This window comes from Mandrillus leucophaeus, unplaced genomic scaffold, assembly GCF_000951045.1.
Source record: "Mandrillus leucophaeus isolate KB7577 unplaced genomic scaffold, Mleu.le_1.0 Scaffold130, whole genome shotgun sequence".
NCBI classification, from domain to species: domain Eukaryota; kingdom Metazoa; phylum Chordata; class Mammalia; order Primates; family Cercopithecidae; genus Mandrillus; species Mandrillus leucophaeus.
Window position 1 is genome coordinate 2174339 of NW_012101255.1, and position 18193 is coordinate 2192531.

At 37.3% G+C, this 18193-nt stretch overlaps 3 protein-coding genes across 4 annotated transcripts in view; 2 read left to right on the plus strand and 1 right to left on the minus strand.

Moving 5' to 3' along the window:
* The window catches only part of P2RY14 (purinergic receptor P2Y, G-protein coupled, 14), a 60378-nt gene extending 58639 nt beyond the window's left edge, over positions 1–1739 (plus strand). For both annotated transcript variants that reach the window (XM_011972750.1, XM_011972749.1), the window contains exon 3: positions 88–1739. In XM_011972750.1, coding sequence (XP_011828140.1) covers positions 112–1128 — 1017 coding nt within the window. In that variant the 5' untranslated portion in view covers positions 88–111 and the 3' untranslated portion in view covers positions 1129–1739. The remainder of the gene's footprint in view (positions 1–87) is intronic.
* MED12L (mediator complex subunit 12-like) overlaps positions 1–18193 on the minus strand; it is a 350848-nt gene that overhangs the window by 226167 nt on the left and 106488 nt on the right. The window lies entirely within an intron of this gene.
* On the plus strand, positions 11160–16504 carry GPR171 (G protein-coupled receptor 171). The gene is made up of 3 exons (XM_011972748.1): positions 11160–11257; positions 13393–13481; positions 14936–16504. The coding sequence occupies exon 3, from the start codon at positions 14968–14970 to the stop codon at positions 15925–15927; it is 960 nt and encodes a 319-aa protein (XP_011828138.1). The 5' UTR covers positions 11160–11257; positions 13393–13481; positions 14936–14967; the 3' UTR covers positions 15928–16504.

Sequence of the window (18193 nt, forward strand, 5' to 3'; positions counted from 1 at the left end):
TATATTCATTGCCCTTTGCCTTACTACTCAGCAAATGTCTTGGAGACCATAGTGCCCTGTGAGTGACTAGTTCACACCTCTTTTCAGGCCTCTGCCTTCAGAAGTTACAAGATGATCAATTCAACCTCCACACAGCCTCCAGATGAATCCTGCTCTAAGAACCTCCTGATCACTCAGCAGATCATTCCCGTGCTGTACTGTGCGGTCTTCATTGCGGGAATCCTACTCAATGGAGTGTCAGGATGGATATTCTTTTACGTGCCCAGCTCCAAGAGTTTCATCATCTATCTCAAGAACATTGTTATTGCTGACTTTGTGATGAGCCTGACTTTTCCTTTCAAGATCCTTAATGACTCAGGCCTTGGCCCCTGGCAGCTGAATGTGTTTGTGTGCAGGGTCTCTGCCGTGCTCTTCTACGTCAACATGTACGTCAGCATTGTGTTCTTTGGGCTCATCAGCTTTGACAGATATTATAAAATTGTAAAGCCTCTTTGGACTTCTTTCATCCAGTCAGTGAGTTACAGCAAACTCCTGTCAGTGATAGTATGGATGCTCATGCTCCTCCTTGCTGTTCCAAATATTATTCTGACCAACCAGAGTGTTAGGGAGGTTACAAATATAAAATGTATAGAACTGAAAAGTGAACTGGGACGGAAGTGGCACACAGCATCAAACTACATCTTCGTGGGCATCTTCTGGATTGTGTTTCTTTTGTTAATCGTCTTCTATACTGCTATCACAAAGAAGATCTTTAAGTCCCACCTTAAGTCAAGTCGGAATTCCACTTCAGTCAAAAAGAAATCTAGCCGCAACATATTCAGCATCGTGTTCGTGTTTTTTGTCTGTTTTGTACCTTACCATATTGCCAGGATCCCCTACACAAAGAGTCAGACTGAAGCTCATTACAGCTGCCAGTCAAAAGAAACCTTGCGGTATATGAAAGAATTCACTCTGCTACTATCTGCTGCAAATGTATGCCTGGACCCTATTATTTATTTCTTTCTATGCCAGCCATTTAGGGAAATCTTATGTAAGAAATTGCACATCCCATTAAAAGCTCAGAATGACCTAGATATTTCCAGAACCAAAAGAGGAAATACAACACTTGAAAGCATAGATACTTTGTGAGTTCCTACCCTCTTCCAAATAAAGACCACATGTGCATGTTGTCATCTTCAATTACATAAGATAAATAAATATGTGCCCTCATCATAAGTATTATCTCTAGCACTGCCATCCAATTTAGTTCAATAAAATTCAAATATAAGTTTCCATGCTTTTTTGTAACATCAAAGAGAACACATCCATCTGTAATTTCTCTAATACTGACTTTTCTATTCTCTATTAATAAAAAATTAATACACACAATTATTCAATTCTATTATATTAAAATAAGTTTAAGTTTATAACCACTAGTCTGGTCAGTTAATGTAGAAATTTATATAGTAAATAAAACAGGACATAATCAAAGACAACTCACCCAGGCATCTTCTTTCTCTAAACACCAGAATCTAGTATGTAATTCTTTTCAACACTGTGCTTAAAGACTAACTTGAAAGCAGGCACAGTTTGATGAAGGGCTAGAGGGCTATTTGCAATAAAAAGTCAACTTTTTTTCCTGATTTGAAGAAGCAGGATAAGCACACACCCAGAAAATCACCTAAGAAACCCCTCATTGATTTACTTCATGGCACTGCAAAGGAAAAGGAATATTAATTGTATACTTAGCAAGAAAATTTTTTTTTCTGAGAGCACTTTGAGGACACTAGATACATGCTAAATATGTTTTCTACAAAGACTTATGCCATTTAATAAGCCTGGGGTTCTGGCATTAAAATTTTTTTTTTTTTTTTTTTGAGACGGAGTCTCACTCTGTCACCCAGGCTGGAGTGCAGTGGCGCAATCTCGGCTCACTGCAACCTCCGTCTCCTGGGTTCAAGCGATTCTCCTGCTTTAGACTCCTGAGTAGCTGGGAGTACAGGTGCGTGCCACCATGCCCAGATAATTTTTTTTGTATTTTTAGTAGAGATGGGGTTTCACCACGTTAGCCAGGATGGTCTTAATCTCCTGACCTTGTGATCCACCCGCCTGGACCTCCCAAAGTGCTGCGATTACAGGAGTGAGCCACCACGCCCAACCTAGAATATTTTTAAGTAGGCTTTACTGAGAGAAACTAAATATTGACATATGTTATTAGCAACTTCCCCTGTTCAATAGTATGGGAAAAATAAGATGACTGGGAAAAAGACACACCCACACCCTAGAACATATGTTATTCTGTTGGCAAATGGGAAAGGAGGTCATTTTCTTAGAAAGCAAATAAACTTGATTTTTTTTATCTAAAATTTACATTAATGCGTGCAAAATAACACATAAAAAGAAAATTCACACATCACATTTTTCTGGAAAACAGATGGATTTTACATCTGGAGACATGGCATATGGTTACTGGCTTATGAGAGCTACCAAAACTAAATTCTTTCTCTGCTATTAACTGGCTAGAAGACACTCATCCATGTTTCAAATGTTCTTTCAAAACATTTTTATAAGTAATGTTTGTATCTATTTCATGCTTTACTGTCTATATACTAATAAAGAAATTTAATACTGTCTATTTTTTTAATAATCAACATGAGGAAACATTACCAGATTTCCTCATAGTCAGGACATACGTAGTTTCTTTATATGCTCAATTATGCATATAAATTATGCATATGTATTATGCTAATACAAGGGAGGCAGTTACATAGAGAATTCAAAAATTCTATCTGCCACTTACTTTTCAGAATAAGTACTCCGGATAGGGCATGGTGGCTCACACCTGTACTCCCAACACTTTGGGAGGCAAAGGTGGGCAGATCACTTAAGTCCAGGAGTTCAAGACCAGGCTGGGCAACATGGCAAAACTCTTGTCTCTACAAAAAAATAAAATTAGCCAGGCTTGGTGGTGTACGCCTACAGCCCCAGTTACTGGGGAGACTGAGGTGGTGATCACCTGGGCCCAAGAGGCAGAGGTTGAAGTGAGCCATGATTGTGCTGCTGTACTCCAGCCTGGGCAACAGAGCAAGACCATATGTCAAAAAAAGAAACAAAAGTACTTCATATGCCCTATAACCTCATCAATATTTTAGGCAAAACTCAGAAAAAAATACCCTAAATTGAGGAAAAGCTGGACAGGTTTTTTTTTTCCCCTCAGTATCTACTTTCCACCGTCCTAACAGTTCCCAATTCTGGGTCAATCAGACTCTCTCAAAAAATAAAAAACGAAAATTGCCATGCTATCACAAATGTGCTTGGTAAACTAAGCTTGCTATAATTGTTAATCTGACTACATCTGTTAAAAAAAAAAAAAAAAAAAAGAGGCTGTGTTTATTCTTTACAACTTACATTGGCCAGGACAAATGAGTAAATACCAGGGTTTTAAATGCCCCCTACTGGGCCATGGTAAAAAGTGAAAGTGAAAAAGAGAAGATGCCTTTGTAAGCACGTGCTAAAGCAGAATAGCAATGCAAAAGTAATATTTTTCAGGAAACAACATGCAATGCAGTTAAGGAGATGGTGAAGCAACACTTGAGTAATAGTTACTGCCTATTAGAACTTTCAGGTCCAGAGTAACAACTAAAAACCAAGTGGCAGAGCACCAGCAATAATAAATTAACCCAGCAACTTCCCTGAGATCACTAGCACTAGTGTAGGTGGGCAACAGTGAACACTTGCAGGGTCCTTTTGTAGATAAAGCTACAGTGCAGGCATGCCAGTGTTCAGGGTGCCCACTGAGGCTTACAACTCAGGTGCCTGCAGAAGGCACTGTAAACACGGCTGTAAGGAAACAGGGGAAGCTAATGATGATGGTGTGCTGAGAGCCTTTGCCTCACCAAGAGAGGTCAAAGGGCTCTCAGCTCTAGTCAATTATCTCCTCATTTTTCAAGATATGAAAAGTCACAAAGTTTTTACATTGCTGGGGCACCAATGAAAAGAAAATACACCTGCAGACAGAATATGCCACTGGCTACTCTGTAACATGTGGAATGCAGAAATCTCACAGAAAGGTATTCAAAAGTCACTCATGACGACTAAAAATTTCCCTTTAACAGGAATCCTTAATTTCATTTTGATGCATAAGTGATTCGACAACTACCTATACAAAATGTTTTAAGGTTTTTTTATAAAAGGAATATTTGAGATAAGAGTAATCAAGAAACAGATCATAGAAAGATCATAATCATATAAAAAGATTACACAGTGACATCTACCCAGAGGTGGGTGAACCCTGCAACGGTCTTTTACAAAATGTTGTCATGACTAGTGCTCATTCGCTGGTCATCTTCAGCCTACGTCTTCTTTTCCCAGAAACAGAAGCAAAATTTTTCCTTTGGGAAAGTCATTTTGTCCTGTTCTCAACCATGCAGCTATCATATGCAGCTGACCCCATCCCCTATACAAGGGGCCAGCCATAACTGACTCTAGGCAATCAACATGTCTGATTCCACTGGCCACAAGTTGGGATGGAACATGATCCAATTTGACCTAATGAGAGCAAGTTCTAAGTTTCTGAAAAAATTATCTGAAGGGTGTGCCACAAAGATATAAAGTCTAGAAGCACTTCTTTCATCTGGCTACCATAAGAAGAGAGCCTAGAGCACCCTATGAGTTGAAACTGACACCATGGAAGGCACACTGAAGACATGCTACAAACTCAGTCCTGGTTACAAAGCTGAGTGCCTGCATCAGTCTTCATGTAAAACCATACCCACAGCCAATAAGCCCAATTTTAATTGGTTTCTTTTCTCTTTCTTTCTTTCTTTTGGCAACTACAAATGAGAAACTCGTGATATACTGGTTTTATCTAACAGAGTAATCTAAAGAGTTCAGAAATTCTAGAAAACACCCTCACACAAAGCTGTGCTTCTGCTTGACGATGTTAGTCACGTATGTGTCATTAGTTCTGTGTTCTATCCTTAACCCTATCGTTGCCATCTATATCTTTTAACTCTGGAGAAAAAGTATCAATAAATACAACAAATATCTGTAACATCAAGAGATAATATTACACAAATTACAAATATAACAGATCACTCCCCAGAATGACATGGGAGTTCTTTTGGGTAAGCAGCACTGTGAGGGTTTGTGTATTTGGTACTGTGTGGTCTTCAACGGTAAAAGCCATTACTTCCTTTTGGTCACTATCTTCCACAAGACTCTAATTGCATGTGGATTACCGTTTCATGACAAGACATCCCCGTCAAAAGAACCACTTTAGCAAAATGTCGTTTTCCTTTCCCACAGGTCACTTTTCAAAATGTTTTAACCACTTTATAGTACTGCTTGTACAAAATGATTAAATGTCGTATTAATTTCTCTGCAGTAAATGTATGTGATAAATGTTACATGTAAATCAGCTACAAAAAAGAAACAAAAAAGTGCTTCCCAAAGCGGTCTCAAGATTTTTAGGAAATAAGAGATATTACTGCATTCCTATCTTCCCCTGCTTCAATATAAGTTGGGTGTAAGCACAAAAGGGGTGTTACAAAAATAGGTCCACCTCAATAAACAGCAAAATATATGACAGGTATTCTCACTGAAAAAGTTTATAAGACTACTTGTTACTTTTTGAAGGTGTTAATTGTATGATTCTATGGCTTCTCTCACGGTCGCAGTCATAGCCACTAGCCACTTCACTTCACTTCCTAAACATTGTATCATGTGTTTTTGGGGACCTGCAACACAGGACTTAAGACCAGGGAGTAAATTTGTTCTTTATCAGCCTCCAGGTGTCACCAGCCTTAACTCTCATGGTATCAGCATGGCAAGGGAAACCCACACCTGCACTACTTCTCCCTTCTCTCCCAAATCCCCCATCATTTGATGACCAGCTAAACCTGCCCCAAAAGTGTGTGACAAAGGGCTTACTTTCCTATCATTCCATTTCCTGACATAAATGAACACCAAGAAAACATAGCCTCATCATATCGTACAATATTACATTACTTAAATTCTTGATTTTCTATTTTCTTTTCTTGAGATAGAGTCTCGCTCTTGTTCCCCAAGCTGGACTGCAGTGGCGTGATCTCAGCTCACTGCAACCTCCACCTCCAGGGTTCGATTCTCCTGCCTCAGCCTCTCGAGTAGCTGAGATTACATGTACTCGCCACCATGCCTGGCTAATTTTTGTGTTTTTAGTAAAGATGGGGTTTCACCATGTTTGTCAGGTTGGTCTCAAACTCCTGACCTCCGGTGATCCATCCACCTCGGTCTCCCAAAGTGCTGAGATGACAGGCGTGAGCGCCCGGCCTCAATGTTCTATTTTCTAAGCTAAAAGAGTCTCTATATTTAACTTGCAGGTTTTTCCAAGCTGTTATGTTGTACTTTCAACCATTATCTTTCTAAAGGAATACCAGCTCTCTGTGCTATCATATTGCCTGCATGAGGACGTAATCCTTATAAAAGCCAATTTCAACTCCACATCAAATTCACTTTCTTGTTAAGAAAAACATGCAACTATAAAAAAAAAATTGTCATGGCCAAGTGTAGTTCTTATCTAATAGTATGAAAGCAGGCGAAAAATAAGAAAAATTCTCTTATTTTAAGTAAGAAAACCAACATCAATACCCTTCAAAATAAGAGCTCCTTAAGTGTTTACAAAGTACATTTAGAATGTTTTGGTTAATGACAGATAAAGCTCTGAGAAACATTTAAAACCTAAATGAAAAACAATAAAATAAAAATCTAAGTTATATCAAATAGAAACTCTGTAAGTCAATAAACCAAATTCACCTTTCTACATGACCAATCTGCCTCTCTCTCCTCAGACTTCCTTTCCCAGGACTAAAACTTCAGTCTCCTCTTCTCCCTCTCTACCCTCCACTGCAGTGATTTTACTTCTGCAGTGGTTCTCAGCTATTCCTCCCTTCCCATGTAATTTCAGGTCCTTATTGCTTCTCACTTAAAATGACTGCAATCATTCCTTAACTGGTTTCTCATCTTCCACTTTCTCTCCTAACCAAGCAAACTCCAATGCTGGCAGATTTACCTAACATTGCTGAATTGACAGCTCCTTCCCTTGTATAGCCATGAGCTCTCCAGTGCTTACTTTATTAAAATCCCAGGGAGCATCCAAGATTTTGTCTCAATCTTTTCCTCACAGAGACACCTAAGCCCCTAAATTGCCTGACAGTCCCCCCAAAAAATTTCTCATACTCCAATTATCTGTGTCATCCCTCAAGCATACCACCTTGTAGCTCATTCTGAAGAAGCTCCCGTTCACCCTACCACAGTCTGGAGCATTACACTTCCCGGATTCCCACAGGTTCTAACAGCACATAGCAGGTGATAAGATTCCTTATCACTCCTTTACAAAGCATAAAATATTCTCCAGGATAAGAGCTCAGGAGGCAGCCTGCAATCAATACATATTTGCTGTTATAATTTTTCATAAATACTTGATCAAGAAATATTCACATGGCTGGGTGCAGTGGTGTGCACCTGTAGTCCTAGTTACTCAGGAGGCTGATGTAAGAGGATTGCTTGAGCCAAGGAGTTTGGGACTGTAGCAGGCTATGATTAGACCTCTGAATAACAACTGCACTGCAGCCTGGGCAACATAAGATGACCCTGTCTTAAAAAAAAAAAAAATTACATGGCTAGGAAAAGGGAGACGTTCTCCAAAGAACATTCTCTTGGAAAGTAACTAACGAGTTTTTAAAATGTGTTCTGTGTTTTGAAAATGTGTTAGTCATAAGTTCATAAGAAATGGACCATAAACAATCAAATGAGGAAAAAAAGCATGAAATTCAGTGACCAAAAAGAAACATGATCATCTTTAAACGTTCTTTATTATGAATTTCCCCTCCATAAATTATTTTATAACCATGGACCAAATAGCAGTCACACCTTACAACCAAAAGGCAAAATGAAATGTTGATGCAGTAACATCAATAAAAAGGCAGACAACCAAAAGGACTGTCAAGGGGAAATGACAGGGTAATGTACCCAGCCATTCTTTTAACTGAGTTCACATTCCAAGAATGTGCAAAAACAACCTTTGCCTTCAAATCATTTCCAAACATGTATTCTCCATTTCACTAAAGAGAAAAAAACAAGGCAGTATTTAAGTAATACAGAAACAGTAACATGGAAACCATATGTCTACATTTCACTTTAAAACTACACTGCCTATTCACAACAGTCACTCTCAGATTTAAAGCTACCAATCTCGGAGCACGGAAAAAAATCTTCGGGCTAATCCAGGTGGGAAAGAGAATTATGTGCAAAAAAAAAAAAAATTATTTTCTTTCAAAACATAACCCTGAAGCACAACGGCTGCAGAGATAGGGCTGAATTTGGAGTTGCACAGGCTGTGGCAGAAATGACTGATCATAAAAATCTTTCAGATATAAACTATTTTGATGTAAGAGCATCCTAAATTCACATTCCGGAGGCTGAAAACTCCATCAGGAAGGTTAGAACTGTGGTACACTGGGTGTTCTACCACTCAATGGCATGCAAATTCAAATGGTTACAAATACTAAATGGGAAGGGGGCCTGGACTGACCTGATGGCCTCCATTGTAATCACTGTCCCTAACACTTTCATTGTAAGAAGCATAATTAAGAGCTGGGATGCCAGGGTCTAACTGTGCAGGTTTGAGCGGGCCTTAATTTCTCTGCACCACAGTTTCCCCATCTGTAAGAGGCAGAATCTCCTGCATCTCATGGCTTGTTTGTTTTAACAAAAACAAGTCCTCAGTCCTGTGCGCCTGGCTGTGGCAGTGACCATCAACCCCAACATTCGCTTTCCCCTTCCTCATTAGTTCCAAATGGCTTCCATGCTACACTGAAAAAGCACATTTTAAAAACGCTAAATATTCAAAGAAAATATTTCTACTGAAATACTGTTGTTTGGTATTTGTGTTCAATAAAATCAAAAGCACGTTTTGTATGGATAGGAGAGACTACAGAAAATATTTTCTTTCTTAATAACTTGGAGGACAACTTAGCTTTAATTTTTATTTTACACATACAAAATATCCATGAAATACTCATAAGTAATGAACAGATTATTTATTAAACAAACAGCACTGCCATGACCAAGGTAAGGGAAAAATAACTTCGCCTCACTTCTTCCCGCTTGGGGGCGTGTTAGTGATGACATGCAACTTCCTGGAACACTAAATACAGTCACAAACACTTGTCCTCAATGAAACAGATAGAAAAAGTGGCTTCTAGAAAATCAAATGAAACTCGTATAAAAAAATGAAAAATACACGTATTTCCACTGTGAATAAACTTCCACACAAAGCCAGGTTGCCCAAGCTCATTCTCAAGAGGAGGAATATGATTCATCTCTCCATTAAAAGATTAATTCTCACTATTCTAAAAATTAAATATAACTCTGAGAACAAGGGCACTTTAGTGCTTTCACATTTGGCAATCCAGACACAGAAACTGTGGCCTGAGTAGATTTTTAAGTACAATTGTTCGTACTTTTCAATTTTGTCTACAACTTTAAAGTGAACCAGGGAAGTAAACATATAAAGAGACCTACCTTAAAAAAGCAAAACAGAAACTCTGTCAAAAATCTTTCATCCCCGTTTTTCTCCATGCCATGGTAAAAATCATTCACCACTGTTTGCAGTCAACTGCACCCATCTCTAAATTCTCTCCCTTTCACCCCCTCTACCCTCCAGTGAATGTAAGCCCTGATCACTTCTCACTTACTTGTCTGCAAATATGTCTTTTCTACAAGTATGTTCTTCAGTGAGTCCTGTACAACACTGAAGCATACATATCTTAAAAGAAAGATCCTTTCCTAGCACTATGATGATGAAGTTCACAGTGGTTCTTAACATAAAATGTTTGAGAAACATTTGCTTTTTCCCTCCTACTTTATAATTTATGGTCCTCACTGGCAAAAACAATAATTATATGAATTTGGGGGGATGTCAGAATACCTGAAACGTGACCAATATCATCATAAGCATCTTTACATTTTTTTCAAAAGTCTCCGTAGACTTTCCCTAAATTCTCCCTAGCTAGATACTTCTCATTTCATCTTTTGAGAGATTTTTCTTTTTAAAAACTAATACCAAGGGATTAATTTTAGATCCTGGAAAGGTATCTTCTTTTTTTTTATCTAGAAAACTGACCAAGTATTATTAAAAGAAACCAAAGCACCTACCAAGCCAACAAAGCATTAGAAGAAACCAGACCCTAACTAACCAGGCAATGGCTTTGCATTTACACATCAACTTCGAACCAGAAAATGTAAAACTCTTGAAAATATGTTTGTTAGGTTCCCCACTGTGCTAGCCTTCTTTCAAACATTCAACAAACACTTGTTCAGCCACAGACACAATGAACATTTAACCAAACAACTTAAATACACACTGTAGGGTTCCTTTACACACAATCTATTAATTACTAAATACTATTTCAATCCATTAAGCTGTTTGAGTCAAATAGACAAATACTAACTACAAGCCTAATCTCATAAATTGAAAATATATACAATAGATTCTTCAATGAAAAATTATAAACTACAAAATAGTAGGAATAACATTTAAGTGGAAATAATCATAGAAAAAATTTAAAACTTATGTACCAAAAATATTAACAGTAATTATCTCTCTGCATGTTCCTTTTTTATTTCTATTTCCAGATTTTTCTATAATGAACACAAAATAACATAAATAAAACATACATTAGCAGACTCCGTAAAATACATTTCTGTTTACTTTTTTTAATAATAGGTGTCTCAGCAGGTATTAAACAGCGCAACTATTTTTTCAATTTTAACTTTGAAATGCTGTGTTACTATGTATACTGAAGAAATAATTGCATAAACACCTTATATCTTTAATTATTAATCCCCATCAAGGCATAAAGAGTGATATTCTTTGAAATCATTATGACACAGAACACATCTTGGATACTTTAAAAAAAGGTTAGGTACTAAAATAGACAAATGAAGATCTTTTCTCTAAAAAATATGACAAGTAAATTGCTTAAGAAAGCATACATGAAATTGTATATATTTAAAAAACTTCTTTAGGAGAACTTCATAAAGTTAAACTACTTGCAAACCACAGTTTCATCTACGTCAATATGCAACATTTTAAAACCACACAAAAAGGAAAGGAAATTTTTAGTAAAGCCAGCAGCCTGCAATGGGGCTGCTACTGCTGCGGCTAACCAAACAGCTCCTGCTTCTCTGAAGACTTGCAGCAAGGTCTGCTGAGGCTCACGGAAGATAGCCCCAGGTATGTCTTTTTAAACACTTAATATACTCAAATGCTTTTCCATGGAAAACAAAATTGTGATTTTCAGTATTTAAGGCTTATAAGTAGAAAAAGCCAAGCTGTATAAGAAAGCATCAATTTTTAGGACCTCTAAATAGGTCCTAGCTGTGAATGACACTATAATTTTCTTGTATCTGATGAACCCATTCATCTGTCTCCAAAAGACGGGATAACTGACACCAGATTGAATACCTGAGCGAGCATAACTATTCAGTAACTCAATGTTATAACTGAGTGGATAGAGGCCATGTTGTAGATCTTCACAACGGGAACAACAGGCTTTAAGATGACTTTCCTCTACAAACATTACAATAGGTGATTTCAAGAAAATTCCACTGCAACTCCCATAGAAAATCTAATGAACTTTTATTTTGTTTTTCTTTTGTTTTGTTTTTGAGGAGTCTCGCATTTTCACCCAGGCTGGAGAGCAGTGGTATGATCTCGGCTCACTGCAACCTCCACATACTGGGTTCAAGCGATTCTCCCGCCTCAGCCTCCTGAGTAGCTGGGATTACAGGTGCCCGCCACCGCCTGTAATGGTGGTGGCTAATTTTTGTATTTTTAGTAGAAACAGGGTTTCACCATGTTGACCAGGCTAGTCTCGAATTCCTGACCTCAAGTGATCCACCCACCTCGGCCCCCCAAAGTGCTGGGATTACAGGCATGAGCTATGTGCCCAGCCAGTTTATTTATTTTCTAAGCAATGGGCACTCTATCCAAACTACAAAGACAGTTAAAATCTTGTATTGTTGTTGTTGGACTACCTCTGAGTATCTCACATTTTCACTGGTAAGTAACTGTCTGGTAAAATATTTAATAAGCACTTAATTCTCAAACTTGTGACACAGAACACAGGATGTTATTATACAATAGTTTAACCTCTAATTTACATAAGCAAAAATTTTAAATAAACAGATTTGTTTTTCACTGCAATTTAGAAAAAAGTTCATAAACACAAATGTGAGAAATGTGAGATGTTCCATGATTCTTGAGAATTATTGAATGATTAGTTATTCATTTCAAATAAATTATTCATGTACGGTGAATACGTATAGTCAGTTCTAGTTACAGAGAAAATTAATAAAAAGAAATTACTCTAATTCTTCTCTTTACCATATAAGTCTCATTGACACAATAATCTTATTTTATAGTTGTGTAAGCAATGGAGCACTTAAAGAAACACATTATGTTACTATTATTACGTAATATTTGAAATAAAAGTGCATAAGCCAAAATCCTAGGGCCTTAGAAAGTAACAATAAGCAAAGATGTGACACAATATCAATGCACACAAATACTAATTTTTCACATAAAGAAGAAAAGTATGTTCAAAATTCCAAGGTGCAAATAAATGGTAACTATCAAAATTCATGGTCGCCAAGGACATCAGTAAAGCCTGGAGTAGCTTTCAGATGTGAGAAGCTTCCTGAAGGCTCTGGAATAAGCAGGATTCAGGAATAGTAAGGATAAAGACAGAGAGCTTAGACGATCACCAGTAAGAGCAGATCCTAGTCTTGCCTGAACATGCTGTGAAAGCTTGAGGAACACACCAGTGCCAGCCCTTAATCTCCTCAACTGACTTGGGGATTAGACTACAGGCTATCACTAAAGTTTCCATCCATCCTTAAAATCCTATGACTCCAAAATTTCTATCACATGCAAAAGTATAAAGGCAGGAAGGAACTGTACACAGAACAGTAGAGACCCCACCAATCCCAATCTTAATCTGGGATTAAGAGATAGTAGACATGGTAGAGAGAAACTAGGTTATGGAATCTTTGAGAGCAAAGTTGGTTTAAACTTATTGGATAGGGCCTAGGTTTTGTTTTTAAATGTGCGTGTGTGTGTGTGTGTGTGTGTACGGTGTGCATGTGCGTGGCTGTATGCATAAAACATCAAAATACATGAAAAGCCTAAACTTATTTTCTTAGTATTTTGGTAAAAAGTTAAAAATGAATAGTTTATTTCAGCTTTATTACATAAAAATTGTTTAGAACATAGCTCCTGCTCACATAGTAAGCCCTTAGTAAAGCCTGGCAGATATAATAATCATCATCATCATTACTATCATCATCTTACTATTGTTATTGAGGCAGTGTTTTGGAGTGGTTTTGAATGTGATTCTGAGATCAGACTGACTGAGTTGGAATCCTGGCTTTGTATCTTACCAGTTACGTAACCTCGGGTAAGTAACCCCATTATGCCTCAGTTTCCTCATCTATAAAGCAGGGACAATAACAACACCTAGCTTATGGAAATGATAAGAAGTTAAATAAGTACATGTAAAGTATTTGGCATAATGCCAGACACAAACCAACTGCTTAATTATTTTCATCAAGTTTGGTAAAGAATTACATTATTCATGGACTCTAACATGCTAACTCAGGTAGGGAAAGAGAAAGGGCATGTAGCCTTTAAGCAGCACTTGAATTTAGAAAGCTTTGTGTACCTCTGCCTTATTCATCTGTTTGCATACATTGTTTCATTACAAATGCACACAAAGGATCATTAACTAATTGGGGAAATTAAAATTTAGAAAGACGTCAGAAGTTTTATTCTCTTATTAAAGGGCGCTTACAGAGTAGCTGATCTGGCCTTCTATGTTGGTCACTATAACTTACTATTTGCTACTTTTAAAAAGGTTATATTATAGCATAAAATTTCTTCTTGCTAAAATACAAAAATAATCTTGAGGTCTTTAAAACAAAAGAACATTGTTTAATATGCAAAAGGAGGACCCACACCAACAGGCAGCACCAGAAAGGTTACTAATGTACCCTTAGCTCTAAGCATGTGAGTTTGAATAGACCAGGTCAAAGGGAGCCCTATCAGTTTAACTAAACCCACTCAATGTTCCAGATTTGGGAGGGACATGACAAGACTTCACTGTCATTATCAGTGGCGATCACAGTAGTTCTAAGGGTATGTCTTATGCTTCTGGGCTTTTAACTGCTTCAAAACCCACAATGAAAGAAAAAAAAAAAAAAAACTCAAGTGTTGAAGTCACATGTTTTGATACTAATATAAATAAATCTTTCTCCAAGGATTTTGTAATGAATGAACTTACAAACTTACATCCATGTTCTGGTAACTGTGGTTTTTTTTGTGTGTGTGTTTTGTTTTTTGCTTTTTTTTTGAGACAGAGTCTCACAACCAGGCTGGAGACAATTTTCCATCAACTCCTTACTTCCCCGGTCAGCTTGTGTTCTCCCAGCCTTAGGAGCTACATGAATCTATGGAAAACAAAAAACAAAACAAGAAAAAAAGCCTCTTCAGGCCCAACCACAACCCTAGTTTCCTCTCTCTACTTCTCAGAATCTCAGTTCACTTATCTCCTCTGCAAACTAACTTCCAACCCAACTGGTAACAAGAACTACCGGAATGGAAAAACCTGAGGTTGAAAATATCCCTACCAAAAGCAAACCTGCATGGGATTTCCTGAAAGTCACAAAATCAGACAATGGAAAACCCAGGCATCTTCACAATCTAGTATGTTCTCACCAGGCCACATGGTCTGGCAAGTTCACTACTAAAATTCTAAAAACTAGAAATACAATGGTATTATGAAGACAAATGTCTTTTAAAGAAAATAGCTGCTAATTTTAATTACTAACCTCCCTTTCCTTGTTTATTTTACAGAGTCTTAGAAGTCATCCTTACTTTCCCTCAAGATGACAAACAGTTCGTTCTTTTGCCCAGTTTATAAAGATCTGGAGCCATTCACATATTTTTTTTATTTAGTTTTCCTTGTTGGAATTATTGGAAGTTGTTTTGCAACCTGGGCTTTTATACAGAAGAATACAAATCACAGGTGTGTGAGCATCTACTTAATTAATTTGCTTACAGCTGATTTCCTGCTTACTCTGGCATTACCGGTGAAAATTGTTGTTGACTTGGGTGTGGCACCTTGGAAACTGAAGATATTCCACTGCCAAGTAACAGCCTGCCTCATCTATATCAATATGTACTTATCAATTATCTTCTTAGCATTTGTCAGCATTGATCGCTGTCTTCAGTTGACACACAGCTGCAAGATCTACCGAATACAAGAACCTGGATTTGCCAAAATGATATCAACGGTTGTGTGGCTAATGGTCCTTCTTATAATGGTGCCAAATATGATGATTCCCATCAAAGACATCAAGGAAAAGTCAAATGTGGGTTGTATGGAGTTTAAAAAGGAATTTGGAAGAAATTGGCATTTGCTGACAAATTTCATATGTGTAGCAATATTTTTAAATTTCTCAGTCATCATTTTAATATCCAATTGCCTTGTAATTCGACAGCTCTACAGAAACAAAGATAATGAAAATTATCCAAATGTGAAAAAGGCTCTCATCAACATACTTTTAGTGACCACGGGCTACATCATATGCTTTGTTCCTTACCACATTGTCCGAATCCCATACACCCTCAGCCAGACAGAAGTCATAACTGATTGCTCAACCAGGATTTCACTCTTCAAAGCCAAAGAGGCTACACTGCTCCTGGCTGTGTCGAACCTGTGCTTTGATCCTATCCTGTACTATCATCTCTCAAAAGCATTTCGCTCAAAGGTCACTGAGACTTTTGCCTCACCTAAAGAGACCAAGGCTCAGAAAGAAAACTTAAGATGTGAAAATAATGCATAAAAGACAGCATTTTTTGTGCTACCAATTCTGCCTTACTGGACCGTAAAATTAAATACAGCTTTGAAAGAGGGGGAGAAAAAAAAAGTAAGAAAAAATACAATTAGCTAGCAAATATGGACAGGTTTACTTAGAAATCCTGTTTCTAAATGCAAGTCAAGCTTTATTGTTAGGCTTGTTGCTACTCATTAACCCAAATATTTGTACAAAAAACTAAAGAGTCTCATTGAACGAATGTAAAATCCTGCAATATCCTTGAAATCCAAAAGAGGCCCATGACATAGACCCAAAGGTATTCATGAGTTATTCATTTAAATGCCTGGAACTGACTTCTTGATAAAAATATAAAAAATAATTTCCATGTAAGTTACCAGAAAGCCCACCAGCAACTTAATTTTAAAGCCTTTCAGATTACTTTAAAAAATGCAGCTTACATAAAACTACTTATGCCTATTTTATTTCTAATCCATCACTTCAAAAGATGGTAGTCTTTCAGCTCATTACTCCTTCATTTGTTAATGTCTCATTTTTTTCTAACACAATCAAAAACTTTTATTTATAAAAAGTCTTGAAAAATATAGACAATCTTTAATGTATTATTTGTACTTATATTCTATCTATAGGTTACAATAAAGGCTTCCTGATGTTAGTAATAATAAATTTAGTGACTTCTCATTTCTATTTTGAATAATAGGAAACAGAGACCCCAGAATATTTCAGAGGGAGTTAAGTTATACTAATTACTGAAACTAGTGTTTTTGGAACTAGAAAATCACATCGATAGCACATCAATGGTAAAACAGCACCAGTCAGATGGTCTTTATAAAACAGATACACTGACTTCACATAGCAAGGCCATGTTAGGAATGTAGCATGGGCTGAGCTACTTAGCGCTGCCCAGGTCCAGAAAGATGAGCCTGACTCCATGTAGGGCCCCAGTTTAAAGTACAGGTGACTCCAGCCGGGTGTGGTGGCTCACACACTTTGGGAGGCTGAGGTGGGCGGATCACTTGAGGTCAAGGGTTAGAGATTAGCCTGGCCAACATGGTGAAACCCGTCTCTACTAAAAATACAAAATTTAGCCTTGCGTGATAGTGCATGCCTGTAATCCCAGCTACTCGGGAGGCTGAGGAAGGAGAATCACTTAAACCTGGGAGACAGAGGTTGCATTGAGCTAAGATTGCCCCACTGCACTCCAGCCTGGGCAAAAAGAGTGAGACTCTGTCTCAAAAATCAATCAATCAATCAATCAATCAATAAATAAATAAATAACGATAAAGTATAAGGTGACTCCAGCTCTGAGTCACAACTCTGATCAAATTCTCTCCACTGCTGGTGATGCAGAAAGAATACACAGCATTAAATAAAAGACTTGTTAGGAAAAAGAATACTGGAAAAATTTAGATAACCATACATGATGACTTTGTGTTTTTTATTTCATTAGTAAAATAAGCCCATATAAAAACAGCTGGTAAATCCATTTGCATTAGCTGCAATGATTAAAAAATGGTGTTCCTGGAAGCTAGGAAAACGAGTTTGATTCCAAACTCATTTTTGCATTTCACAAATTATTTTCTAAAGCTTGAAAATCCTATCTACAATTCCATAAATATATTCTGACTCTGAAGTGAATAATAAATGAGAAAATACATAAAGTGCCTATTATAAAACATACAACAAGATAATGCTATACAATTCTAGCTAGCTAATGGTAATGACAGAAACTCCAGCAGCCTCACACATCTGACACAGTGGAAATGACTTACCTCAGCTGCAGGCTGATAGAATGCCTATCCACTAGAACCTGTGTTTGCTGGTAGTCTAGGAAACATGGTTCACTAATGGGCAGATCAAGTATTATTCACAGAATAGCATCATGAAACTACTTTATTTTTCTGAATCTTTGGTCAAGCCTCCTTTAATCCTCTTCTCCTTGGTCTTCACTTAGTAGGGCCCCATATGAGATACGGGGAGATAGAAAACACTTTTCTTAACTATATTTTTATAGTTTCCTTACATGCATGAGAAGCTAGTCAGATTTTCTCTCTTCATTAAGGGAAAAATAACAGACAGTAGCATTCCTAATGTCAGTGTTATATTAGCATATCCTTTGGCTTCTTCTGCATTGCACTCATGGTAACAGGGAGTTCAGGGCAACCAGTGGTGGAAAGCTATTAAAAAATGTATCCTACAATATCAGTTGTCTAGCAGTTCTTTCACAAATTGTTATAGTTAAATTATCTCATGATTCATTATGACACATGGTCAC

Coding starts and splice junctions, on each gene's coding strand:
- GPR171 (XM_011972748.1), top strand. CDS start 14,968: ATGACAAACAGTTCGTTCTTTTGCCCAGTTTATAAAGATCTGGAGCCA.